The sequence below is a fragment of the Aethalodelphis obliquidens genome, unplaced genomic scaffold, assembly GCF_003676395.1.
Source record: "Aethalodelphis obliquidens isolate GAN/ISIS:26980383/991018 unplaced genomic scaffold, ASM367639v1 scaffold28, whole genome shotgun sequence".
Classification (NCBI taxonomy): Eukaryota; Metazoa; Chordata; class Mammalia; order Artiodactyla; family Delphinidae; genus Aethalodelphis; species Aethalodelphis obliquidens.
In genome coordinates, this window is record NW_020837972.1 from 7320674 (window position 1) to 7345475 (window position 24802).

Below are 24802 nucleotides of genomic sequence, written 5' to 3' on the forward strand. Positions count from 1 at the left end.
AATTTGACAATTACAAATCAAATGCATTACCTCCACAATGATCAAAAGTACCAAGTTTCATTGAAACATTTTAGAAGAGTAATGACTCATATATTTAATAAAAGTACTCAGGAAATGTTTCTCAAATACAGAAAACAACGTACAACAATAACCACCCAGGAAATCCGTTACTTACATTAAATCCTTCATCGTTATCAACAAAAGCATATTTCAGGATTTCAAATTAGTCAGCGTTAATTTTATGAAAATTATTGTAAACATGCAGAACTAAGGTCTACTAGTTAAAAGTGCTGCTCTCTCAAAGCTGTTAATAGAAAAGTTACCTTATAGCTGGTGCTGGTTCAGTTTATTTAATAGATTGGTAGTTTTCTCTGCGTACAGACATGCCATAAAAGCCTAACCTCACGATGAAGCTGTCAGGAGCAATGAGGATTACCCGTTTAAATGGCCAGTATAAAACACTGTCTCAGTAAGCAGTCCTTGCAATAATTCTCAAAACTACCAAAAAATTTTTAAAAACTTTCACAGTGGACAAAAAGAGGTTTACTTGACTCTTAGCAACAACATTTCAAATAAGATATTCATTTCTATTTAACTGCCCCTTACTTTAACTGAAATGCTGTAATATAAACAGTGCAGTTCAATTTCAGAACTGCTCAGAAGATAGTAGCATATGTCAAGAGGTTTTTTTTTAAAGATTACCTCAAAAGTGCAGAAAAGAACCCCCAAAGGGCCTCCACGTGCCATAAGGCACTGGCAGTGGGCAAGATTCTCCATCGTTCCTGCCGACGTGGAGGGAACGGACAAAGGGCAGTGCAAATCCCCCTGGTCTGTAAAGGTGGTCCCTCACCCACACCCACCCTCCCTCCTCTCACTTCAGCCACACTGCCCTTCCAGTAAAAAACAAAAGAGCCAGGACCTGAACGCAGGTCTGCAAAGCCTGTGTTCTGTCATGACTTTCCCAGCTTGCTGCCACGTACTCTTCATGCATGAAACTGTTTTTTAAACTGACAGTGCCTTTGGGAGCAGGGAGGTCACCTAAGTCCCCAGGACCCTTTAACTGACTTTCCAAAAGGCTGGGTGTGGACAAGGTGCTTGATAAATACTTGCTGCCTGGCTACTCTAAAAGGAGCTTACCTGTATCATGTGCTGTTACTGGGAATGTAAATTATACGTCGGCAAGCTGGACTTGACCAAAGAACAAAGTGAACAGCTTCATACTAACAGGTGCCTACACCTCCAGTGCTGCCATGTGTTGCAATCTGGATGCAGAATGCAGGGACTGCAAAACCTTGGTTTGTCAAGTAAGGTGCTGAGGTAAAATATGTCAAGAGGTAAAAAACAATAAAAAATAAAGAGCACGATGTCTTAGTGTTTCCGTTAGTCCAAATACGCTAGTTCTCTGAACAAATTTGGACAGATTTGCCCTATTATAATATTTAGCCAGCAGCCAGCTAATTTTCTGATTGTTTAAAAAGACAGAATGCTCAGAATCAGTGTTACAGGGTGAACTGCAGACTGTGTTAAATGTCACGTGAGACTGAGCAATGTGGAGTTCGAGGAGACGGAGGCCGCCTCCTGCAGACATGCATGCGTGTTTGAGTGCTGAGAGCTGAGACACCAGGAGGGAAGCGCTGCCTCATGCAGGACAGAGAGCAGTTAGCGGAGGGAGGGAGGGCTGGGAGAAGCACAGAGCGCCAGGAGCACTGCCCCTCCTCCAGAGAGCAGAGCATTCAGAGTGTACTTAACCCTTCGGGCGCTCTCGTCCCTCGACCAGGAAAGTGTGGAGGGGAAGGAAGGCAGAGACGAAGAGGAGGTCACAAGCGCACTCCTCCCAATCTGGAAGGGGAAAAAGAAACACACTCGGGAAAACACAAAACAAACAAAAAACCCCACCTCCTACCCTGGCTTCGGCCCAGGTTTCCCAGAAAATAATCCTAAAAAGCAACTCACTACACACATGAGATCAGTGCTGAAACTTCCACGCTAGCCAGTGACAGATCCCTAGAGATGTTTAATCCCTTAGTGAAATGCCTCTCGGAAATTACTTGGAATTTATAAGGCTACTTTTCTATGAGGGAAAGACAATACCTAGCATAATTTGTCAAATTTGCCAATGTTTCTTTTTTTTTAATAGACAGCCTTAAACAAATATTTGTTTTTTAACCAGGACAGATGATATGAAATGAAAAACTATACAAATGATTTAAAGTTGGTATACGCTATCAATCTACTCCTTAGTACAGATATAGAACTTTTACAATAATAAGACGTTCTTACATTTTAAATGTTTCTAAAATTAAAAAGTACACTGTGAAAACTAACAAAGTGGCTTTTTCTAAATTTGTTTTCAGTTATACAAAAATAAGATTCTTAACTTAGTTCAATGGCATTCCCATTACACCCAATGTATCAAATCAATTGCTTTAGAATGTTCAGCCCGAACAACTTAAAAAGTTGAAGTAGTAGACTCCACAATATAACAACACTGTAATTTTATCACATTAAAGCTTGACAAAATTAAACTAGGGCTTAATTTCCTAGACCATATCCTTTACTTTCTATTTACTCTTAGAATTTTTTTGGAAATTCCTATAAGAGTGGACTGAAGAATAACTCTGACATTCAAAAAGATAAATATTACTCTTTGAGAAAACATCACATAGGTTCAAAATGCCTGCAACATTTTGTCAAAACATAGGTTTTTTAAAACAAATTAATCCCCAAGAAATATAATATTTGAAACCCTCACAACACAATAGTTATTCCACTGTAGAATAGGAGCATTAGTAGCCTGTTACAGAATACGATCTTTGGAATGTAACGCTTGTAAGGTCGATATAGAATTCTTACATCTCATTCTTATGAAGTGAAAAAGCAACACTTTCTCCACGCAGGGAGGAGGATGCAGCTAAGCAGGCACACTGACCACAGGTGCAGGAGCTGCGGAGGCCCAGAGGCTTCCAGACCTGGCCTGCATGCCCAGGCCACAGACGCCACCCGCTCCACTGGGAGGAGCAGAGGAGGCGCCTTGAATTCTCAGGGCTCCTGTGTGTAAGGGGGCACATGCCCGTCTACCTCGAAGAAGACGGTACTTACTGCCGCCAGTAACCTTTATAATTTGCTTTTGTTTTTGGAAATAGGGAAGGAAGCTTGTTACCAAAAAAGTTCCAATAGTGGCTGGCTGGGAAAGATATTATGGATACGGGGGAGAAAAAGGGGAGAGGGGCTGAGCAAGAGCCAGAATCCCCAGGGTCGTTGGAAAACTTTCGGCCAGTGGCCCTGAGTGCTTGTGGGAACACTGCAAGCACCTGTCGACATGTTAATACAGCAAACACAAGGACGACTCTTGTAGCCCAATTTGGCAAAGCAGAGACCGGGGATCTGCAGGTTCAGAAGAGGGAAGGCAGGAGTCAGGCTGGACAGAGAGTGAAAAGCAGAAGCGCCAGTGGTGTTACTTACGTGCGCGGGGAAAGGCTGGAGTCTCGTCCTGCTCTCTTCGGGGTGGTTCACTTCTCCCATTGGGAGATAGGGTTTCTGACCTGATCCCGTCTCGTACATGGACATGGGCCTACTGCCCCGGGCAGATGGACGTCTCTTTAAAGAAGAGTGGTTGGAAGTGTCTGTGTACTCAGAATCAGTTTGCACCTGATATATATTGGTTGTGGCCTGTTTCCTGAGGTTCGAATTTTCACTCTGGAGTGTTTGAAGCTGAAAGACATGTTTGGCAGTGGGACTGTGTTTTTCTATAGCAAGCAGAAAAAGCAAACACCAAGTAAACGCATACAACTACCAGCTTTAACAACAAGAACAGTTAACAGCTCGCTGGGTTGAAAGTCAAAGGCAACTACAAACCAAAACTCTTTCTTCTAGAATAAGTGAAACGCAATCAACTCACTTTGTCACTTAAGCAAATTAAATAGCTAATTTCTGAATGTGAAAAAGTTGCAGTTTGGACTTTTTAAAAGCGAACTGTCTAACCACGTAAAAATCAGTCACGGTGGGCATGGGAAACGTTTGCAGGCAAACTGCACTCTGGATTATTCTAAGGCTGTTTCAAGCAAGAGCTTGAGATCATTAAGACATCACTTAGGTAACTTGCTTTTCAAATGAGCCCTGAGCAATTTGCAAATGCCAAAAATGTCAGCAGACACCATGGAAGCAGCACAAAGATAACTAGAGTTGCTTTGCAAAGCAAGAAAGACAGTGAAATTCAGCTTACGAAAAATCAGATGAGCTACTGCTTCCCAAAAAGCCAACAAGAAAAAATAAGATCAACAAGTTTTTATTACATAATACTCTTTAAAATTCCAAACAATTTAGCACTTTTTTAAAAAGAGAGGGAACCAGATCTTGGTTAAGTTTGCTATATTAACATATCACGAAGAAAACCGGAGACCTATTGAACTATCAACATCTTCGTCTGAACGCTCCACGTAGCGCGCGCTGCCCTCTGGTGATCGGTCATCTTTCAGCCAGGGCCGGAATACCTGGCCTCTCTCTCCTTTGGCTCTGCCGCCCAAAAATGCGACCGTCGTGGTGTCAGCTTTAGACACTCTAATCTGCCTGGCACCACCCCGTTTTAGTTAGAGGCTGTCACTTGGAGACCCTGAACGCTCCTTCCATTCCTTACATGCAGGCTGCTTCATGGCGCTGGATGAATTAGAGTTAAGGGATCAGCAAGGAACCGAGTTACTCTTTAGCATCTGGCATTTTAAACACAATTAACTGAGTCCAGGCTGCACAACGTCCTTCCCCTCTGGTGCTCCTCCATCTTCCAGGACATTTTATAAGCTGGGTGTGGTGTGAGTTCAGCTGTCTACTCTTTGACAGAGATTGTAAAATGTGACCAAATTCCCCACCAGGGCCAAGGCTTAAGTCCACAAGCAACTGTGTTTGCACCAGGAGATCATTACTTTTTCAATAGCAAGCCCATTCAGTGTTAGGAGTTACTTTCAATTTCTATTTAAGAAAGCACCGATCTGTGAAAAATATACCAATAGTGGCTGCTCCTCTTCATTAATTAGCATCTTTTCCAAGCAACTGTTAAATGTGAAAGATCAGACACAAATCATGCTACTTCGTCAACTATATATATATTAAAAAACTTTACCTAACTTTGAAATAAAATCAATGCATCTTCACTAAATAAACAAATTCCACATACTTTATATTAGTAGTGCCAAACTTTTGTGAAAGTCTGATTTACTGTCTTTGCAACAGAAATACTCTCATTCTCAGTTTTCTCAAAGCGTGATCCCTAAGAAAGGATAGATTGCTTCTACACCAGAAAGACTTTCAGGGCATAACTTATATCTGCAACTCCCTTTCCAAAGAAAGAACAGCTGCAAAGTGACAAGCAGCTACTGAAAATTCCTACATTCTAGGAAACAGACAGGCATAAAGTGCCTGTCAAAACTACCTATTAGGGAACCCATGTTCTACAATGAAATGGTCAAGGTCCAACCAGTGAGGAGCATAACTGACACATGGTCCTCAGTGTAGGACTGGGGGATCTGGTCACATGCTTGTGTGTCTATGTGAAAACCTCTTAGAGTATTTTAGACAAGGTCTTGAAATCTTAAACTTTATCTTCACACTTTTCACTCTAAAACATCCAGCCTGGATTTTGCTTTAATGTGCTTTGATGACCACTAGTTCCTGGTCTCAATTTTTTTAAATTTTAGTACTCTGTACTTAGCGAGATATCCTCAGATAAATCTGAATGGTGCTTATCTTAATAAGAACCAGACTACACTTATTTTGTCTGGAAGGAGTATAACAGGACATGAAAAGTTATAGATAATAGGTTCATAAATCAAAAGCATTTCTAAGAATTGAGGAGATAATCTATGAACAATGGCAAATAATTCCACTCTGCATTTCTTAAAGAAGCTTGAGACATTTGCTTTCAGAGATTCGAGGTTATCTCTGGTGATTTCTACAAATACTAAAAGGAGAATAATAAGAATAAAAATGGTGATGCTTAACAGACTGATTTGCAGTGGCAAAGTCAGCATGTTTCAGAAAAAGTCACCTCAAAAAAATGCATTAGTTCAATTAATGAGACAAACTGTAATTCATTAAACAAAAGATATTTCAGAAAAGACAGAAAAAGTGCAAGCCCTGTATGCTATGGCAAAAAGGCACTTTGTCTGTCTTGTTCATGGCTGCACACCAGCCGGTGACAGGGCCAGGGTGGCACAGGACAAGTGTTTGATTAAAATCTGATCGATCTTCAGGCATTCTTGTCCCCTTCTATTATAGGTATTGAGGCCATCTATCTCAAAACGTCTCCAAAAATGATCTAGAACTCAAAAGAATCCTGGACCAAGCCGCAGGCAAGGGTGCACTGCAGTGTTCTTCCCTGACAAGCAGAGGGGCACGGACCTCTTCTTAGATCTTCAGCCTTCCTTTAGGAAGCACCACTGAAAAGGGCCCAGCCACAAATGAGGTGCACCACGTCCTCTGTTCTTGATAATGATTCTGAAGCATCACTCTTCAAATGATAGTAGGAAGACACAGATATATACTTTGTTTTGTTTCTGTTTAAGGAAGTGTACAGAATCTCATTTTGTAGAGCACTGAATGATGGGAGCAGTACCTACAAAGTTTCGGGCAGAATTTTGAATCTTTCCACTTCTTTTTCTTAGCATTCTTATAAAGAGTTATATACGTAATCCCCTCTGAAGCATATTCCTTGCTACTATTAGCCATACTTTTTTTACAGATAGAGATTAATATATTTATATATTTCTAACTCTCTCAAAAGGCGGCAAACAAGGAAATGCCGAGCAAATGGGATTGTTTCTTACCAGCGTACAGTTCTCGCTGGTGCAAACACGATGTTTTCTTACATTTACTGAGTACCTATTCTGTGGCTCTGAGGACATCATAAATTAGTGGTAATTACTGGTGAAAAAAAAGCAGGGCTGTGGGACTGGGCTGCCAGGGCAGGGGTGGGTAATATCTTAGACTACAGTGAACAGGGACAGTACCCTTTGTGTGGCATGGGGTTTGGAATGCGGATAAACACATACACCTGTCCTGGGCTTTCGTCTGCCCTGTCTTCATGGCGTGCTTATTCTTTAGAACAAGCAATAAATTGGAAGAATCACATCCATGGAGTGGTGCCTAGCTTCCCAGGAAGCACAGGATAGTGCAAGGGTTTCTACAACTGACACAAACACTTAATAGGCTGTAATGTTTTCCTACCTGGGAAACTTACACTGGATTTATTTCTAATCAAAGCTACTTCATTTAAAATATCCAAAATACATACTGCTTCCAAAAAGACAGCTTGGCCCAAAGATTTTTAGATCTGTGTTGCTTCCCTCTGACCACAAGCATCATGCCTGGGATTCTTCCTTATACTATGGGGTTAAAGAGCAACCGTCCTGGCATTTATTGACATGTTACCTTTTTCTGCATAATTCTCAGCTCGTCACTCAAGTTGTTATTCACCTTCATTAGCTGTTGTATCTTGGCCTCAGAAGCCACTAGAGCGTTTTTGACCTCCATAAATTCCTGCACAGTGACTGGTCCATCTGATAAATCTGAATCTAGGCTCTAAAAATAAATTGGGGAAAATGTTCACAATCTGAGACAATGATAACATTCAACACTAACTGCTAAAGAATTTCAAATTCTGACCATGCCAGCTGGATCGCAAAGTTAATCAAACCAAATCAAAGCTTCTAAGTGTAATGCAAAAATAAAACATAAAGGTAGGGCTACGAAAGTATTTGAAAAATTTTAAAGTCAATATTTTCTAATAGATCAGACAGTGGGGCTACAAATCCTTTCTGACAATGACTATGCACATCTGTCTTGTCTGCCTTTCTCTTGCTCATTCATTTTTTTTTATTCATTATTTCATTAATTCACTCATTCCAACTTTTCTGATGCTTTTTTACTAAGCATCAGGCAGTGTTCTAGGAGCTTGGAATACATAAGAAAAGAAAACAGACAAAGATTCCTGCTTCCATGGTGTTTACATCCCAACAGAGTGAGAAAGGGAAAAAATAAAAAACTATATAGTACGGTGAAAGGTGATAAGTGAGATGGAAAATAAATAGAATGGATCAGAGTGAGGGGCTGGGGAGCTGAAGCTGGGGTGAAGGCGGGTGCATTTTAACCTGACACGTGGGTAGGTGGGACATGAGCAACAGCCTGCAGGAGGGGAGGTCATTAGTCAGATGGCTGTCTGGAGGAAGGGTGTTACAGCCAGTGGCAGGGCTCAGCTGGAGGGAATGGGTGTGCAAGGCGGAGAGGAGGCGGAGGCCAGCCAGTCTAGGGACCCCGTCGTGTAGGGTCCTGTCATGACCCGGCTTTCACTCGAGTGAACCCAGCGCTTCTGTGGAGAGCGGGCAGAGATGTTTCAGATGGAACAGGTGACTCCTGCTATCCCCTCCACATTCCCTGCATCTGCCAGTGGCACCACTGGTTCTCACAGCTGTGTAAGCTGGAAAACTCTGGACAGAACTCCAGTAAGTCTACCTTCCCACTTCAAATATCCAACTTATTGCCAAGCCCTGCCTTTTTTATCTTCCTCCTGTTCATCCATTCTCAAATGTTTGCTGGGCTCCTCTGTGGGCCAGGTCTGGGACACTCAGCAGTGGGTAGACCAGCCAGGCCCCTGCTGCCCTGTCCTCGGGCTCACACTTTGCTACAGTAACTGTTCTTCTATCCAGACCCTCCTAGCCAAGGCCCTGAGGTAAACCTGTGTCACCTCTTGTTTGGACCTCGTCAGCACCTCCTACTTGGGTTCCCTTCCTCCACTCCCTGGTCCACCGGAACAGTCCTCCCAAAACAGAGGACCCAACATGGCTGACATCGCCCTCCTGCCCTGCCTAAAAGCTTCCTGGGCTCTGCACTGTTGGCCAAGGTCCAGGCTCTTTGGTCTGGCGTCACGCTCCTGCATATGGTGTGACCCCTGCCCTCTGCTGCAGCTCTGACTCCCACTCCTTTCAGGCTGACTCCACACATGACCAGATTCCCCCAAACCCCCACGCCGCTGTCTCACTTACTCTCTGTCTAGCCCACCCTCCCCAGCCTCTCCACACGCCCACATCCCAGGCATTCTTTTTTTTTTTTCCCAGGCATTCTTCAAGGCACACGTTAAAGCCTCCCCTGATACTCCTCCTCAGTGACAAGTTGTGTCTCTGTTGACCGCCCCACCCACCTCTTGTGTCTGTGTTTATGACCCTTGTACTGCAGTTCTCTCTCCTCCTGGGCAGGCGGTGACGGCTTCGTAGAGGAAAGGGACTAGGCCTCACTCAGGATAATATTATCCAGGGAAGTGTGGATAACTACCCAACGAAAGTAAACATTCGTTGAAAGAATAAAACCCACCAGTCCTTCCTCACAGGTTTTATAAAGTCAAAACTGCAGAAGGGCTGTGAGTCAACAACTGACTCAGGGACAACAGACCCCCTATTTTAAAACTATTTACCTCATTGACCTTTGCTTGGCCCAAGCTAGTAGAAAACCTGACTCTACTTCCAGAGCACTTTTCACAAGCCTAGCCCTCAAGTGATTTACAAAGCAGGCAAATTTTCAGGGGGAAAGATCTGAAAAGAAAACACAGTCTCTTTCTGTGTGCGGTGTGCCACCTCACCTTCTGCCTGTGTGCCTTGCTCGCAGTGGTGTCCAGATCCGTGTCTTCATCTGATGCCACACTGTCATAGTCCGGCTGGTCATTGTCCTGACTCTCACCACTGTGCTGGTTACTAATTGTTTTCAGTATGAGCTCCACATTGTCTATCAACAGAAGCAAAAAACTTTACTTCAGGCTTGCAAAAAACTTTTTTCCTAAAAAACTAGCCATTTAAAAGACTGGAAGAAAATGACAGAAATAGCAAGGTTATATTCACACCAAAAAGGGATAACAGCAAGTTATCAACTGGACAGAGAGTCTACTAAAAACTGCAGAGACAGATTTAAGCATTCCTCTGAGCGACCTGCCAAATGTGGGCAAATTAATTAGATGGTTTAGGAAAAAGCTGCTCAGATAAGGGGACAGGTTCCCAAATTTGTAATCATTCAAGGAAACAGGGTATAGCTCGAAATCATGAAAATAAAGCTGTAACTAACGTAAGATTAACTGCAATTCAGTTATAATTGTACCTTGTTTACAAGGTAATGTCAAGTCAAAACAGAAAGGAAATTGTTAAAGTGGAGCCTAGAAACTAGGTGATCAAAGAGTAGGCACATCGGCCTTTCGTTAGCTGAATGCCAGTGAGAGAGAGAGAAAGAGGAGAATGATCCATTGGACACACATGGGCACACCAGGAAGGTATGGTCTATAGGGAAGCAGGGATGACTCCATTGGCTCCAAGACATTTTGAATGAAAGATTTCACAAATTATCCAAGTCTCTCCACTTTCTTTCAGGCAACTCAAGCAAACCTCTAATTTCCAATATTGTTTCTGGATATTTCGATGGATAATATCTTGGTGATAAATTATGTTTACTTAAAAGGAATTTTAATTTTTAAAATTAATATTTAAAATATACATGCCGGGGCTTCCCTGGTGGTGCAGTGGTTAAGAATCCGCCTGCCAATGCAGGGGACACGGGTTTGAGCCCTGCTCCAGGAAGATCCCACAAGCCTCGGAGCAACTAAGCCTGTGCACCACAACTACTGAGCCTGTGCTCTAGATCCCGTGAGCCACAACTACTGAAGCCCACATGCCACAACTACTGAGCCCGTGCACCTAGAGCCCGTGCTCCACAAGAGAAGCCACTGCAATAAGAAGCCTGCGCACCCCAACGAAGAGCAGCCCCTGCTCGCTGCAACCAGAGAAAGACTGTGCTCAGCAACGAAGACCCAACGCAGCCAAAAATAATTAAACAAAATAAATTAATTAAAAATATATATATATATATATACGTGTCATCAGATTATAGAAGTGATAAAGATTCAATATAGAAAAATTGAAACTGATAGAGTAATCATTCATAGCTATTGATACATGTGGTTCTATTTCCTTCCAGTCTTTTTCCTAAGCATATACACATACACACAGTCAATTTCATTATTTGTAGCAGTTACGGTCTATAAAGTTGCTGTGAAGAACGAATTAGCAAATACTAAACCATTGTTCTGACTGGAAACACAGGGTTAGGTTCCTGCAAACCTCTGATCACATTTTTGTCAACTGATAAATATATAACCTCGTTTTACATGTGATTCTGTTTAAAGACATTTTTAATATATGTTGTTGATCCATTAACATTGAACTCACGGCCAACAGCACTATAACTCACGCCTGAACGAAGCTAGTCTAACACATGTATTTTCTCCACAAGGCACAATACGACCTTCTTGCATTTAGGAATCCTACACAGCTCTTCAGCACTCTACTTGGGGACCACTTCAAATAGGGAAATCACCAACAAAAAGGATAAAAATGTGAAAACTGTGGCACTAAATAAATCTCAAAAAGGACACCTGTTTACAGTATAAGAGTTGCAATAAGGCAGAGCATGGCCTTGTTCCATCTCAGCTGGGAACGTGCATTTTGGGTGACTCAAATTTCTCAGCATGTTGCATACAGCCACAAATTACCATCAACGTGCTGTCAGTATGATTTTGAGGCAACAAATTTTAATGAATAGGTGAATTGGCAAATACGAGATCCGTGAGTAATGGGGATTAGTGGTATATTTACATGTGATATATTCACTTATACATATGTATATATATAAATGTTTTCCTTACAAAATTTGGATTATACTAAAGCTTTTAAAAAAATTAATTTATTATTTTATATTATGTCATTACATAGTCTCTGAAAAAAAGTGTGCACTATTCAAGTATGTAACTAATAATTGCTCTATTATTGCTTATTTGTTTCTAATGTTTCCAGTGCTATATATAACATACATGTAACATCTCTATTTCCTCTCAATTAACACCTAGAAATGGAAACACCAAATCAAAGAATTTGTACATTTTGAGACTTTAAAGGACCCTTATCACTGCACCTTCACCAAAATTTAATAAAGTTTCTTAGAACTTGTTTATGTCTGGTTGAATAAGTAAAATCAAGGAGAACAAATCGCTATCAGTTAACGATTACTATCTCTGGGGAATGTGATGCTGACTGAAAACTGAATCTTTACGGTATGTATTTTTCCTGTTTACATGTTTTTCAATTTAAAAATGTATTATTTCTACAATTAGAAAAAAACAAAAAAGATAGAGCATCAGTGCTGGGGAGGAAGTATCTTCCCAAGCATGGAGACAGGACCCTGAGCTACCGAACAAGACTCAAAGGGCACCTCGGAAATAGGTGCTTGGTGCTCTCTTCACAATTTTAAACCCCAATAACTCTTGCTGTAGACATCTAAAGTTTATAGCGACAAATTCTAATTATGGAGAACTCAGTCTTGTAGGTAAACAACAGCAGGTGAGCTGGAATTTCAGTCAAGAGGGTTTAGTTTCTTATGGCCTTTAACAAGATCTAAGTCAGACTTTTGAGTTAATTTCAGAATGCAATTTTTTAGGGAAGACAGGTGACCCAAGAGGTAAAAAATCGTATATAAGATAAATTTGAATCACAGTTAATAACGCTGAAATATTTATAATTCATCAGGACTCAAAGAGAGAAACTTGTCGTCACAATATAGCACCAATAAAACTTGCAAGGCTTTAACTAAGCTGTGGTGTCAATGACTGCTTTAATTATTTTTATAACTTTAACACTCGTGTGAAGTTTTAAGGCCAAAGAAGCAAACATTTAGAGGTCTGAAACAGTTACCTTTTGAACTAGAGAGAGGACTACCTTGCTGTCTCCTCTTGGCATCACTGAGAATGTCGATAACCAGAGTGGCAAACTCATGGGCGTTAAACCGAGCTAGTTTCTGTCTGCCCTGAGGGTGAGAAAATAATTGGAAATATTCCCAGATGTAAAAATACACACATATTCACATAAAACTAGTCAGACTACTGTTAGACTTCGGCAAAGACCTTCCAGCATGCTCAAAGTATCATCAATCACAGCCATAACTGAATCAAATTTAACATTTTCCTTGTGAACAGTTTAAAACCATTTACATAATAGAACAATATAACATTTAAGTTCTCACAATGCATATCTATTTTTGTGAACCAAAACAAAATGGCTCCCTTAATGCTTTCTTTCTAATATCAATTCAGTTCTGAAGTAGGCCTACTAATCAAAAATTAATTTGAAGGGACAAATTTTAAAATTTCAACATAAAGTTATAGTCTAGATGCTGGGACTCTATCATTATATATAACCAGTAATCAATGAAAATGAAAAGAGCTTCATAATTTACTCAGCTTCACTGCTCTTGGTGGATGGTTAGGCTTTTTTCAGTGCTCTGTTATTACACACAGTGCTTCGATGAAAATGTGCATAAAGCTTTGTATTTTTAGTTTATTAGAACATATTCCCAGATGAGGAATTCCTATGTGGAAGGATGCAGGTAATTTTGAGGCCTCTGAAAGCAGTTAACAGATTGCTTTTCTGAGGTCTGCAGCAATTTAAACTCTTATCTGTAGCATGAGAAAGCCCATCTTGCCACATCCTTACCAGTCTGGAGTATCCTTTAGTATGTATTGATACTTTATTAAGTTGATTGATAAAACTTTCATTAATGCCTTCAGGTTGCTTTCTTTGATTACTAATGAGATTAAACATTTCTTCACATTTGAAAGCCATTTATTCTTTCTTTCTTTCTTTCTTTTTTTGCCCTTGCACTTGTGGAATCTTAGTTCCCCAACCAGGGATTGAACCCATGCCATCAGCAGTGAAAGTGCGGAGTCCTAACCACTGGACCGTGAGGGAATTCCAGCCATTTATATTTCTTTTGTGAACTGTTTTATATTCTTTCCCAGTCATCTATTAACTTCTATTGCTTTTCTTATCAACTTGTGAGGGTATGTGTGTGTGTGTGTGTGTGTGTGTGTGTATGTGTGTGTGTGTAAAGGATATTAACATTTTAATCAATCAAAAAATCTTACATACCTGTCCTGGGAAAATAAAATACCATGATATCAGCCATTCCCCAAATATCACTACTAGTGAGTTTTTGGACTTGGCCACTTGCCTGGTTCCGTGTCGATGAATACTCGGGATTGACTGGAAGGAAGGGGACGACGGTTGTCTCGGTCACCAGGGTGCTGTGATTTTGCGTGGCAAGCCAGACTAGCCAGAGGAAAGAGCCAGAGATAGAATCTCATCACCACGGGCGCCACTGCTCCTCTAAGAGCCGCGGCTCTCGCATTACTAGGTAGACTAGGGGCAGCACACTCCGGAGCCAGCATACACAAGAGTCAATGTTGACACACGTGTTATCAGGACAGTAAAAATTGGGCAAAACACTGAGGCTGGCAGCTTGTTGCTGCCTACTGATAACAGAAGCTTAGTAGATAGAGCCACATGTTAAGTCACCTGCATCAGTCTCTCGCCTGTCAACTTCATCGTACACATCCATGGCAAGTTCTTCAAACAAATGATTACTTAGCTGAAAGTAAAAAAATATCAGGAACACAGGGACAAGGATTAACACTAGGAAAATGAGTGGGGACTGTGACTTATTCACCCTTCTACCTCCAACGTCTTATCCAAAGCCAGTGCTCACTTAGTAAATGCCCACCATTATTAAACAGACAGTAACATTTCCAAAATAGTACAGGTCCTCTAGAAATACCTGCCACCCACAGCAGCCTCCCTCCTGATATGCAGATAGGGCTGTGCCATAAGGGAAGCAAGAGGCATCTAAAGTGCCTATCTCAAAGGCAGGGTCCAGTTCTCCGCTCTTCGTGTGACATCACCTCTTTAAAGTCTCTTCTGCTCTTTTGAGAATGTTTGCCAGTACCCGCTCTGCCCCCAGTATATGGGATCTGAAACCCTTGGTAGGATAAAGAAGCCAAAACACACCATTTCGAGAGGATAAAGCGTGCCACTGAAGGAAAATAGCACCCAGACCTCGGTTAAGTCTCTCTGCTGTCTTCCTCAGTAGGGGTCCCCCAAACCCCTACAAAACTACCTGAGCGTCCCCTACCAAGGACAGCCCGTCTAATCAGTACATTGTGCAGTGTCCCAACAAAACAATCCCCACAGACTGGGGTGCCCTCCTGGCAGCAACTGGGTCTTCCTCAACCCAGAGGAGGCTAAGCCCCTACCAGGCTGGCTCCAGCTCTTTCTGTACTTTTTGCCTCATGAAACCCTGCCGCTCGGTGGCTGTTACTTCTGAGTTGACTGCTTCCCCACTCTGTGAGGGAAGATGCTGAATTTGTTCCATCCTCTACTGTTCCCTACATCCCCACACAGTACCCGGCACCAAGATGGGACCCAGTAAATACCCATTCATACACTGACCAGAAGGTACTTCATGCAGAATTTAAAGCTGGCTGCACACACCTCATTAAATTCGTTAAAATGGGTACAATGCATTGTTAGGTGACAAAAGCACGATATAAAATTCTATAATTACGCTTCAGTTAAAAAAAAAAAAGGTAGGCATCGGAAACAAGAATTAGAAAAAATATACCAAAATATTGAGCGTGAACCCATTAAGAATATAGTAAATGAGGATGATTCCCCTTCTCTATTTTCCAAATTTTATCTAGTGTGGTTACATTACATTTATATTTAAAAATAAACTCTTGAGAGCCTTTTGCTGGATAAGGTGATGAAGGATTGGGAAACTGAACTTGTACCATAAACACCCAATCTGTTTCCTCTAAGGGGCTACAAGCTAATGTTATTATTACTAACAATAACTACAGCAGCAACACTGTTGCAGGCTTACATCCCAGGAGCCTTGCTAATACCATCATCATTGTAAATACAACACCTCTCTGAAGACAGGAACTACTATTATACCACTTTACAGAGAAGGATACCAAGGCACAGAAGTTAGCTTACCTAAAGTCACAAAGCCAAGAAGTGATGGACCTGGGATGCAAGTTTCTCTTAAAATGTTAATATTTACTAATTCAAGGAATACATTAGTGGTCTTATATTTCTCCCAGCTTTTCACTAGGGAGGGAGGAAGGAAAGAGGGAGGGAGGGAGGGAGGGAGGGAGGGAGGGAGAGGGAGATATTGTGGGATAAACACTGAATTGGCACTGATAGGAGGCGGAGACCACAGCGTGGGGGCAGCTCACACTCACTGGGCAGCTCTGACTTGCTGCCTCTGCTGGATCACCATCTCCCTTTCTAGGAGAGAACACCGAGGTACAGAGAGGTGAAGGAGCTCCTCAGAGCCGAGATCCACACCTGACCAGTCTGACCCAGAGCCCAAGTTCTTGAGAACTATGCTCAACTTTGTCCCAGATGTTTATCTAGTGCCTGCCACACGCTAGAGATATTACAGACATAACCCCAGCTTTCAGCCTAGCAAATGTAGAATAGGATAGTCAAGGGGAGCTTGGATTTTATCCATGTTTGAATTATTTAAAATAAAAATTGGCTTACATACTGTTAAGTAATTAAAAGGAAATCACAGAATATTCACTGCTGACTCCAAAGCTTATCATCCTAATCATCTTACTATATGACCTCCTTAATTTAAGAAAGGCAATAAAAACACATACACACAAAACTGCAGATAGAGAACACAGAGACACCAAATTGCATAAAATACATTTATTTCATATTACAGTTAAATGCTAGTAATGAGAAATTCATTTAATATAATATTTAGTACTTAATATTATATGAAATTCTAGTAAAGAGTCTTCTATGAAAAGGGGAATGAAGAGTAAGACATAAATTAGGGGAGTTGCAAGTTCAGAGTTAGGCTTTGGGAAAACTCCTACCTACACTGTGAAGGGGGTCAGATTTCAGCTACTTGAATGATGAAAGGGAGGGTAGCTGGGAAAGCACAGCAGGCAAAAGAGGATTCCTGAAAGAGGACTTGAAGGTGGCCTCCGAGGGTGCTAACCCTTAAAGAAATATTTAAACGCACGCACCCACCCACACCCACACCCACACCCACACCCACACCGTGGGAACCAGATGGGAAGCAGGGCAAGAACTGAAGAGTGAGAGTGGGATGACGCCCATAAAGGCTACAAAAAGAAGTTAAGAATCTTGGTTCTGATCTTGAGAGCAATGAGAACAGCTGAGGCGGGTAATCGGGTGGTTAGAACGGCTGGGGAAGCACCGGGCGAGGCTTCATTTGTGGGGACTAAACAGAGAAACTGTTCCCAGAGGAGTAGATTTCTCGGGGTCCTGACTAAGGCTGAAATGGGCAGGCTGAAGAGAAACACAGAGACTAAAGTGAGCTTGTGACCTGCAGAACTGGGCAAACTCTGAGCACATAGCTGAGGCAGAACCAGCAGTTAAAAGCCTACATTTACAAAACTCTGATGAATGGCGTGGGACATGCACGACAGTTAGCGGTGGCTGGATCCCAAATAGCAGCTAGTCAATCTGCAGTACTCACCATTCCAGCTTCAGCTCTTATCATTCTCTAGCATCCTATGAGGCTACAGGAAGTAATCCCAAGAAGTGTGTCCCACTTATTCATGTACATTGAGAGAAACTAGGGAACTCTTACGGGGAGAAACAACTTCCTAATGTCAAAGGCACAGTCTTCGCTTTTAAAATGACAGAGAAAAATGCCATTATTTGAAGCCAAGCCAATAAACTGGATATACTAAACTTACTAGTACTTTCATTCTTCTTTGCTACATACTCGATGGTCTGCTTCTGATTTAACATCTGAGAGCATGAAACAAAGTCATTTGATGTACTAGGTAATGGGCTAAGAACAGGTATTAGCAGGACACATGGTTTTCCATAGTGGAGTTCACTAGGAAAGAGAGATACTCACAGACTGAAGTTTCTTCTTAGCAGCTTTTGCCAATTCAGACAAATCCAGGCTGCTAAGAAAGTGTACAAAACTAATAAGCAAATAAATAAAACCATTTTCATGAGCTCTGTAGAAGATTAAGATAGCCAAGGGATTAAGATATTAATTACAGTTCATGGACAAGGTCAGAGGCCAAAATTCTACAGCCCAATCATCAGTGAGGAAACTGAACAGAACTTAGTGAAAGTATCTCCTAGAAATACCATAATCATGCAAAGTGGTAAACCGAAAAATAATCACCTACTAACCAAAAGGCAAATTTATTGCCAGGTTAGTCCCCAGGCCCTTTATGTGAGAAGTCATAATTTTTAAATTATTAAAAAAAGCATGCAGAGGAAAATACAAAAAGGGCAGAATGTTAAAAAACAGAATGGCAAGATTACATATGGAATAGCAATTAACCATTTCATAAACTCTTGACAGTACTTATGCAAAGTTTATTGGCTAAATCAGGGTTTAAAGTTCATTTCTGCAGCCGTGAACTCATCTGACCTTATAGACCAGGGGCAACAGATTATTACCCACTTTTTGTTCGACCTATGAGCTAAGCATAGTTTTTACATTTTTAAGTGGTTGGGGAAAAAACCCCAACAAATGATACTTCATAATATGTGAAAATTATATGAAATTCAAATTTTAGTATCCAGAAATAAAATTTTATTGGAACAGACATGCCCTTCATTTACATAGTGTCCATGGATGCTTTCATTTACAACTGGTAGAGTTGAGTAGTTGTGGCAGAGGCTGTATGGCCCAAAAAGCCTAAAATATTTACTATCTAGCCCTTAACAACAACAAAATTTGCTGATCCCTGTCATAGACAAAGGCTACACTCTTATAACACAGAAATATTCTGTGATATATCCAGAGACACAATATACTGTCACAACTAGCTAAAACTGTGACAGTATCTCTAACTCCAATTGGATTAGCAAATTTCTTACTTGTGCTTTTTCAAACTTAAGTTTTATATGGTGGTTTACTTACAGCCATCTTATTTCCAAATTGCATAGCCATAAAAGAGAAAAATGTATGGGCTTTGTTAAACACAAAATATAATACATTTAAACACTATACAACCAAAGAAATACTAGTGACAGATAATATTGATTGGTATTTCAATGGCCTTACCTGTCTGCCATTTGAGGTATTATAAAGTGCTGTCCATTTTTGTGATCTGAAACAGAAACCAAGTCAAAGTTTTGTTCACATAAATATTGATAAGATCTGTAAAGGAATACCATCATTATTTTCTCAATTTATGTTTTGCAATTAGTATCTTCCCATAATTATGATCTATAATGGGAGAAACAGAAGTTGCCAGATTGACTACAACTTCTCAAAATCTGGCCAGTAGCAAGGATCATTTCCTTATTTTCTTCTGGTACAAAGGTCCCAACGTCATTAAGTGGAAAGCCTATGCTCACCCTAATCCTTACGCTGTTTGTCCCCAGTATAACTAATGATCTTCAGCCATGGAAAGGACATTTAGGGAGCTGAAGTAGCTTGGAGCAGGCTTCCATCTGCTCTCCCATGTGGGATGGTGGGGCTTCCTTGAGCTTTGGTGGCTTACCTTCAAATTAATCAATGAGCATAAAACAGTCAGGGCTGGCCCAGGTGGTCTGGGCAGGTCCAGGCACGGGCTCTGTCTCCTATAATGCTGACGGAGTCCTAATCAAGCTTGTGGAGGACACTGATCATGTGTCAATGAGTAAAGCCACTATGAGCATTCACATACAGGTTTTTGTGTAAACGTAAGTCTTTGCTTCTCTTGCGTAAATACCTAGGACTTCTGGGTTATAGGTAAATGCATGTTTAACTTGGTAAGAAACTGCTAGACTTTTTTCCAGGGTAGCTCTATCACTTTTCTAACTGCAACGTATGAGAGTTACCATTGTTCCACACCTTCCCCAGCACTTGTGTTGGTTTTTTGAGTTTTATTTTGGTCATTCTAATAGGTACTTAGTGGTATCACACTGGGCTTTTTTTTTTTTTTTTTTTTTGCGGTATGTGGGCCTCTCACTGTTGTGGCCTCTCCCATTGTGGAACACAGGTTCCGGATGCGCAGGCTCAGCGGCCATGGCTCATGGGCCCAGCGGCTCCGCAGCACGTGGGATCTCCCCGGACCGGGGCACGAACCCATGTCCCCTGCATCGGCAGGCGGACTCTCAACCACTGCGCCACCAGGAAAGCCCTTAACTATAGTTTTTGCAGAGCAAAAGCTTAAAATTTTGACAAAGGCCAGCTTATCAGTATTTTCTTCTAAGGATTGTGCTTTTGGTGTTACATTTAAGTATTTTATATAATCCAAGACCACTAAGATTTTCTCCTATGTTTTCTTCTAGAAGTTTTAAAGTTTTAGGTTTTACATTTACATCTATGATCCATTTTCAGTTAGATTTTTAAAAAATATTTTACTTATTTATTTGTTTATTTATTGGCTGCATCGAGTCTTAGTTGCGGCACGCAGGATCTTTGTTGAGGCATGCGAGATCTTTTGTTGCAGCACGTGGGCTTCTCTCTAGTTGTGGCGTGCGGGTTTTCTCTTCTCTAGTTGTGGCGCACAGGCTCCAGGGCACATGGGCTCTGTAGTTGTGGCGGGGGGTTCCAGAGCGTGTGGGCTCTGTAGTTTGTGGCACACGAGCTCTCTAGTTGAGGCGTGCGAGCTCAGTAGTTGTGCCATGCGGGCTTAGCTGCCCTGGCATGTAGGAACCTAGTTCCCTGACCAGGGATCGAACCCATGTCCCCTGCACTGGAAGGCGGATTCTTTACCACTGGACTATCAGGAAAGTCCCCTCAGTTTTTATACAAGGTGTGAGGTTTAGGTTGAAGCTCATTTTTCTGCACATGGATATTCAGTTGTTCCAACACCATATATTGTACTGTTCTTTCTTCATTGAACTGCCTTTGCGACTTTTGTCAAAAGTCAATTGAATGGGGCTTCCCTGGTGGCGCAGCGGTTGAGAGTCTGCCTGCCGATGCAGGGAACACGGGTTCGTGCCCCGGTTCAGGAAGATCCCACATGCCGCGGAGTGGCTGGGCCCATAAGCCATGGCCGCTAAGGCTGTGCGTCCAGAGCCTGTGCTCTGCAACAGGAGAGGCCACAGCAGTGAGAGGCCCATGTACCGCAAAAAAAAAAAAAAGTCAATTGAATGTATTTGTGTGCGTCTATTTCTGGATTCTCTATACAGTTTCATTGATCTGTATGTCCACCTCTTCACCATAACCACTGTCTTGAGTACAGCAGAGCTTTACAGCAAGTCTTAAAATTGGGTGGTGTGATTCCTCCTATGTTACTACTGTTCTTTTGCAAAACTGTCTTGGCTATTCTAGTTCCTTTGTTTTTCCATGCAAAATTTAGAACCAGGATGTCCATGTCAATAAGCAAATCCTTTAATTGCATTAAATTTACAAATTAATTTGTGGAGAATTGTCATGTTAACTATATTGAGTATTTCAATCCATAAACATAGTAGAAACCCTTTTTCAGGCTTTCCTTGATTTCCTTCATCAGCATTTTGTAATTTTTGGCATATAGATTCCACATATATTTTGTTAGATTTATACCTAAGTATTTACTTTGGAGCTATTATAAATGTTATTATTTTTCTAGTTTCAGGTTCTAATTGTCCACTGTTAGTCTACAGAAATATGATTGATTTGGGGTTGTTCATCTTGCATTCTGCAACCTTGCTAAACTCATTCATTAGTTCTAGAAACTTTATTATAGATTCCTTGGGATTTTCTACATGGAAATCATTCCATTATGAATATAGGCAGTTGTATTTCTTCCTTTTTAATCAGTGTGCCTTTTATTTGGTTTTCTTGCCTTATGGCACTGATTAGGATTTCCAGTGCAATGCTGAATAGAAGTGGTGACAGTGGACATCCTAGCCTTGTTTCTGATTTTCAGGCAAAAGCATTCAATCTCTCATCATTAAGGATGATGTTAACTGTGGCTTTTCAATAGATACTCTTTATCGGATTCAGGAAGTCCCTTCTATTCCTAGTTTGCTAAGGTTTTTCTTTTTTCTTTAATCACAAAGGGATGCTGAATTTTATAAATGCTTTTTCTGCATCAACAGGTAAGATTGTACAGTTTTCTTTTTTAGTCTGTTAATGTGATGAATCACATTAACTGATTTTCAAATATTTTCAAATATCAGTCATATATCTGGAAACCCCACTTGGTATATTACATTTTCCTTTTTACATATTGTTGGATTCAATCTGCTTATAATTTGTTGAGAATTTTGGTGTCCCTGTTAGTGAGGGATATTTTTTGGTGCCATCTTTGCTGGGTTTGGTATTGGGGTAATGCTGGCCTCATAAAATTACTTGAGAAGCATTTCCCCCCACCTTTTTTTTTTTTTTACTGTTTTTTTTTTTAAACATCTTTACTGGAGTATAATTGCTTTACATGGTGCGCTAGTTTCTGCTTTATAACAAAGTGAATCAGTTATACATATACATATATCCCCGTATCTCCTCCCTCTTGTGTTTCCTCCCACCCTCCCTATCTCACCCCTCTAGGTGGTCACAAAGCACCGAGCTGATCTCCCTGTGCTATATGGCTGCTTCCCACTAGCTATCTATTTTACATTTGCCTCTCTCTCACTTCGTCCCAGCTTACCCTTCCCCCTCCCCATGTGCTCAAGTCCCCCCTACCTTTCTATTTTCTAAAAAATATCACATAAAACGGATGTTATTTCTTCTTCGAATGTTTGGTAGGATAGTCTCATTTTATGTGCAAAAATTGAAATGTGAATTCCGAATACTTAAAAATATCTGTAAAGAATTATAACTGCAAAGCTAGCAAGCCATGTGAGTCATAAGCCACACTGATTGTATTGCTGTATGGCAATACCACTTCAGCTGGTTCACAGTATTTACTAGTGCCATCATCTGGGCTAGGGTTTTCTTTAATGGAATGTTTTTAAGTACAAATTCAAGTTCTTTAAAATGTAGGATTATACATTTACATTATCTCTTTCTTCTTGGATAGGTGTTGGTAGTTTGTGGCTTTCAAAGAATTGGTTCATTTTATCTAAGTTGTCCAATTTATATGTACAGTTATTTATATTTTGCATTACCCTTTAATGTCTGTGTGTTTTTTAGTGACATCTTCCTATGTGTATTCTTTCCTTCTTTCTTTGTCAGTATGTCTAGACATTTACCAATTTCATTAATCTCTACAAAGAATCAGCTTTTGGTTTCATTGATTTCTCTCTACTGTTCTCCTTTCTCAATTTCATTGATTTCTACTCTTTATTATTTCTTAACTTCTGCTTGCTTTGGGTTTATTTTGCTCATCTTTTTCTAGTTTCTTGGGGGTTGGGAAGCTTAAATTAGGATTTGAGACCTTTCTTCTTTTCTAACATCATAATTTAATGCTATAAAATTTCCTGTAAGCCTTGCTTTAGCTCCATCCCACAAATTTTGATTTGCTGTCTTTTCATTTTTGTTCATCTGAAAATATTTTCTAATTTCCCTTAAGACTTCCTCTTAGACCCATGGATTATTTAGAAGTATGCTGTTTAATTTCCAAGCATTTGGGTATTTTCCACTTATATTTTGATTATTTATTTCTAGCTTAATTCCATTACGGTCAGAGAATATACTTTCTAGGATTTTAATTATTTTAGAGTTGCTAAGGTTTGTTTTATGACCCAGAATATGGTCTATCTTGGAATGTTTGACTGTGTACTCGAAAGGAACATATGTTCTGATGTTGTTAGGGAGAGGATGCTATAAATGTCAACCGGAAGCAGTTGGTTGATGGTTTCAGTTCAATATCCTTGCTGATTTTCTACCTCTAGTTCTATCTATTAACTAAATGAAGACTGTTGAGTCTCCAACAATAATTGTGGATTTGACCTTTTCTCCTTTCAGTTCTATCAAAGTTTGCATCCTATATTTTGCAGCTCTATTGCTGGGTGTGTACCCATTTAGAATTGTTATGTTTTTTAGTGAGTTGACCCTTTTATCATGTTGTGTCCCTCTCTGTCCCTGCTAATTTCCTTTGCTCTGAAGTCTACTTTGCTTGATATTAATATAGCCACTCTAGCTTGCTTTTTGTGTGTGTGTGTGTGTTACGCAGGCCTCTCACTGTCGTGGCCTCTCCCGTTGCGGAGCACAGGCTCCGGACGCGCAGGCTCAGCGGCCATGGCTCACGGGCCCAGCCGCTCTGCGGCATGTGGGATCTTCCCGGACGGGGGCAAGAACTCATGTCCCCTGCATCGGCAGGCGGACTCTCAACCACTGCGCCACCAGGGAAGCCCCACTCTAGCTTTCTTTTACTTAGTGTTGGCATGGTATATCTTTTTACCCCTTTTTGCTTTTTAACTTACCTACACCATTATATTTAAAGGGGGTTTCTTGGACACAGCATACAGTTAGGGCTTGTTTTCTTTTTTTTATCCATTCTGACAATCTCTGCTTTTAATTGGTGTGTTTAGATCATTAACATTTAATGTAATTATCGTTACATTTGGATTTAAGTCTATGATTTATTATTTAGTTTCTATTTGGACCTCAGTTTTTTGTTCCTCTCTCTCCCCTTTCCTCTCTTTTTTTGAATATTTTGAATCAAAACAACTTTTGATTATTTGGGTAATTTTTAACATTCCATTTTAATTTATCTCTAGAGTTTCTGACCATATATCACTGTATAGTCTTTTTTCAGTGCTAGGGATTAAACTATACATAACTTTTTACAATCTACTTAGAAATAGTATTTTACCATTTTAAGAAGAATGCGAAAATCTACCTCCATATTTCTTTTACCCTCTCCCTTTTATGTTATAATTGTCAAATGCATTACACTGACATATGCTGAAAACCCCACCATACAATACTATAACTTTTGCTTTAAACTGTCATACATATTTTAGAAAACTTAAGAAGAAAACACAGCCTATTGTATTTATCCAGATACTTATTA

The 24802-nt window shown here is 40.6% G+C and overlaps 1 protein-coding gene across 26 annotated transcripts in view; it reads right to left on the reverse strand.

Annotated features, from left to right (window-relative positions):
* The window catches only part of GIT2 (GIT ArfGAP 2), a 62057-nt gene that overhangs the window by 23253 nt on the left and 14002 nt on the right, over positions 1-24802 (reverse strand). For 8 of the 26 annotated variants that reach the window (XR_003436687.1, XR_003436686.1, XR_003436685.1 and 5 more), the window contains 9 exons: positions 18991-19036; positions 17821-17872; positions 14427-14499; positions 14083-14180; positions 12768-12879; positions 9620-9762; positions 7420-7569; positions 3463-3711; positions 1750-1839 (listed from right to left, as the gene is read on the reverse strand). Coding sequence is in view for 23 of the 26 variants with exons in the window: in XM_027124512.1 (XP_026980313.1) it covers positions 1750-1839; positions 3463-3711; positions 7420-7569; positions 9620-9762; positions 12768-12879; positions 14083-14180; positions 14427-14499; positions 17821-17872; positions 18991-19036 (1013 nt within the window). In the remaining 3 variants the exon portion in view is untranslated. Of the gene's footprint in view, positions 1-1749; positions 1840-3462; positions 3712-4269; positions 5044-7419; positions 7570-9619; positions 9763-12767; positions 12880-14082; positions 14181-14426; positions 14500-17820; positions 17873-18990; positions 19037-24802 lie in introns of those variants that run through there. The other 18 variants (XM_027124514.1, XM_027124521.1, XM_027124526.1 and 15 more) reach the window with 15 other exon arrangements.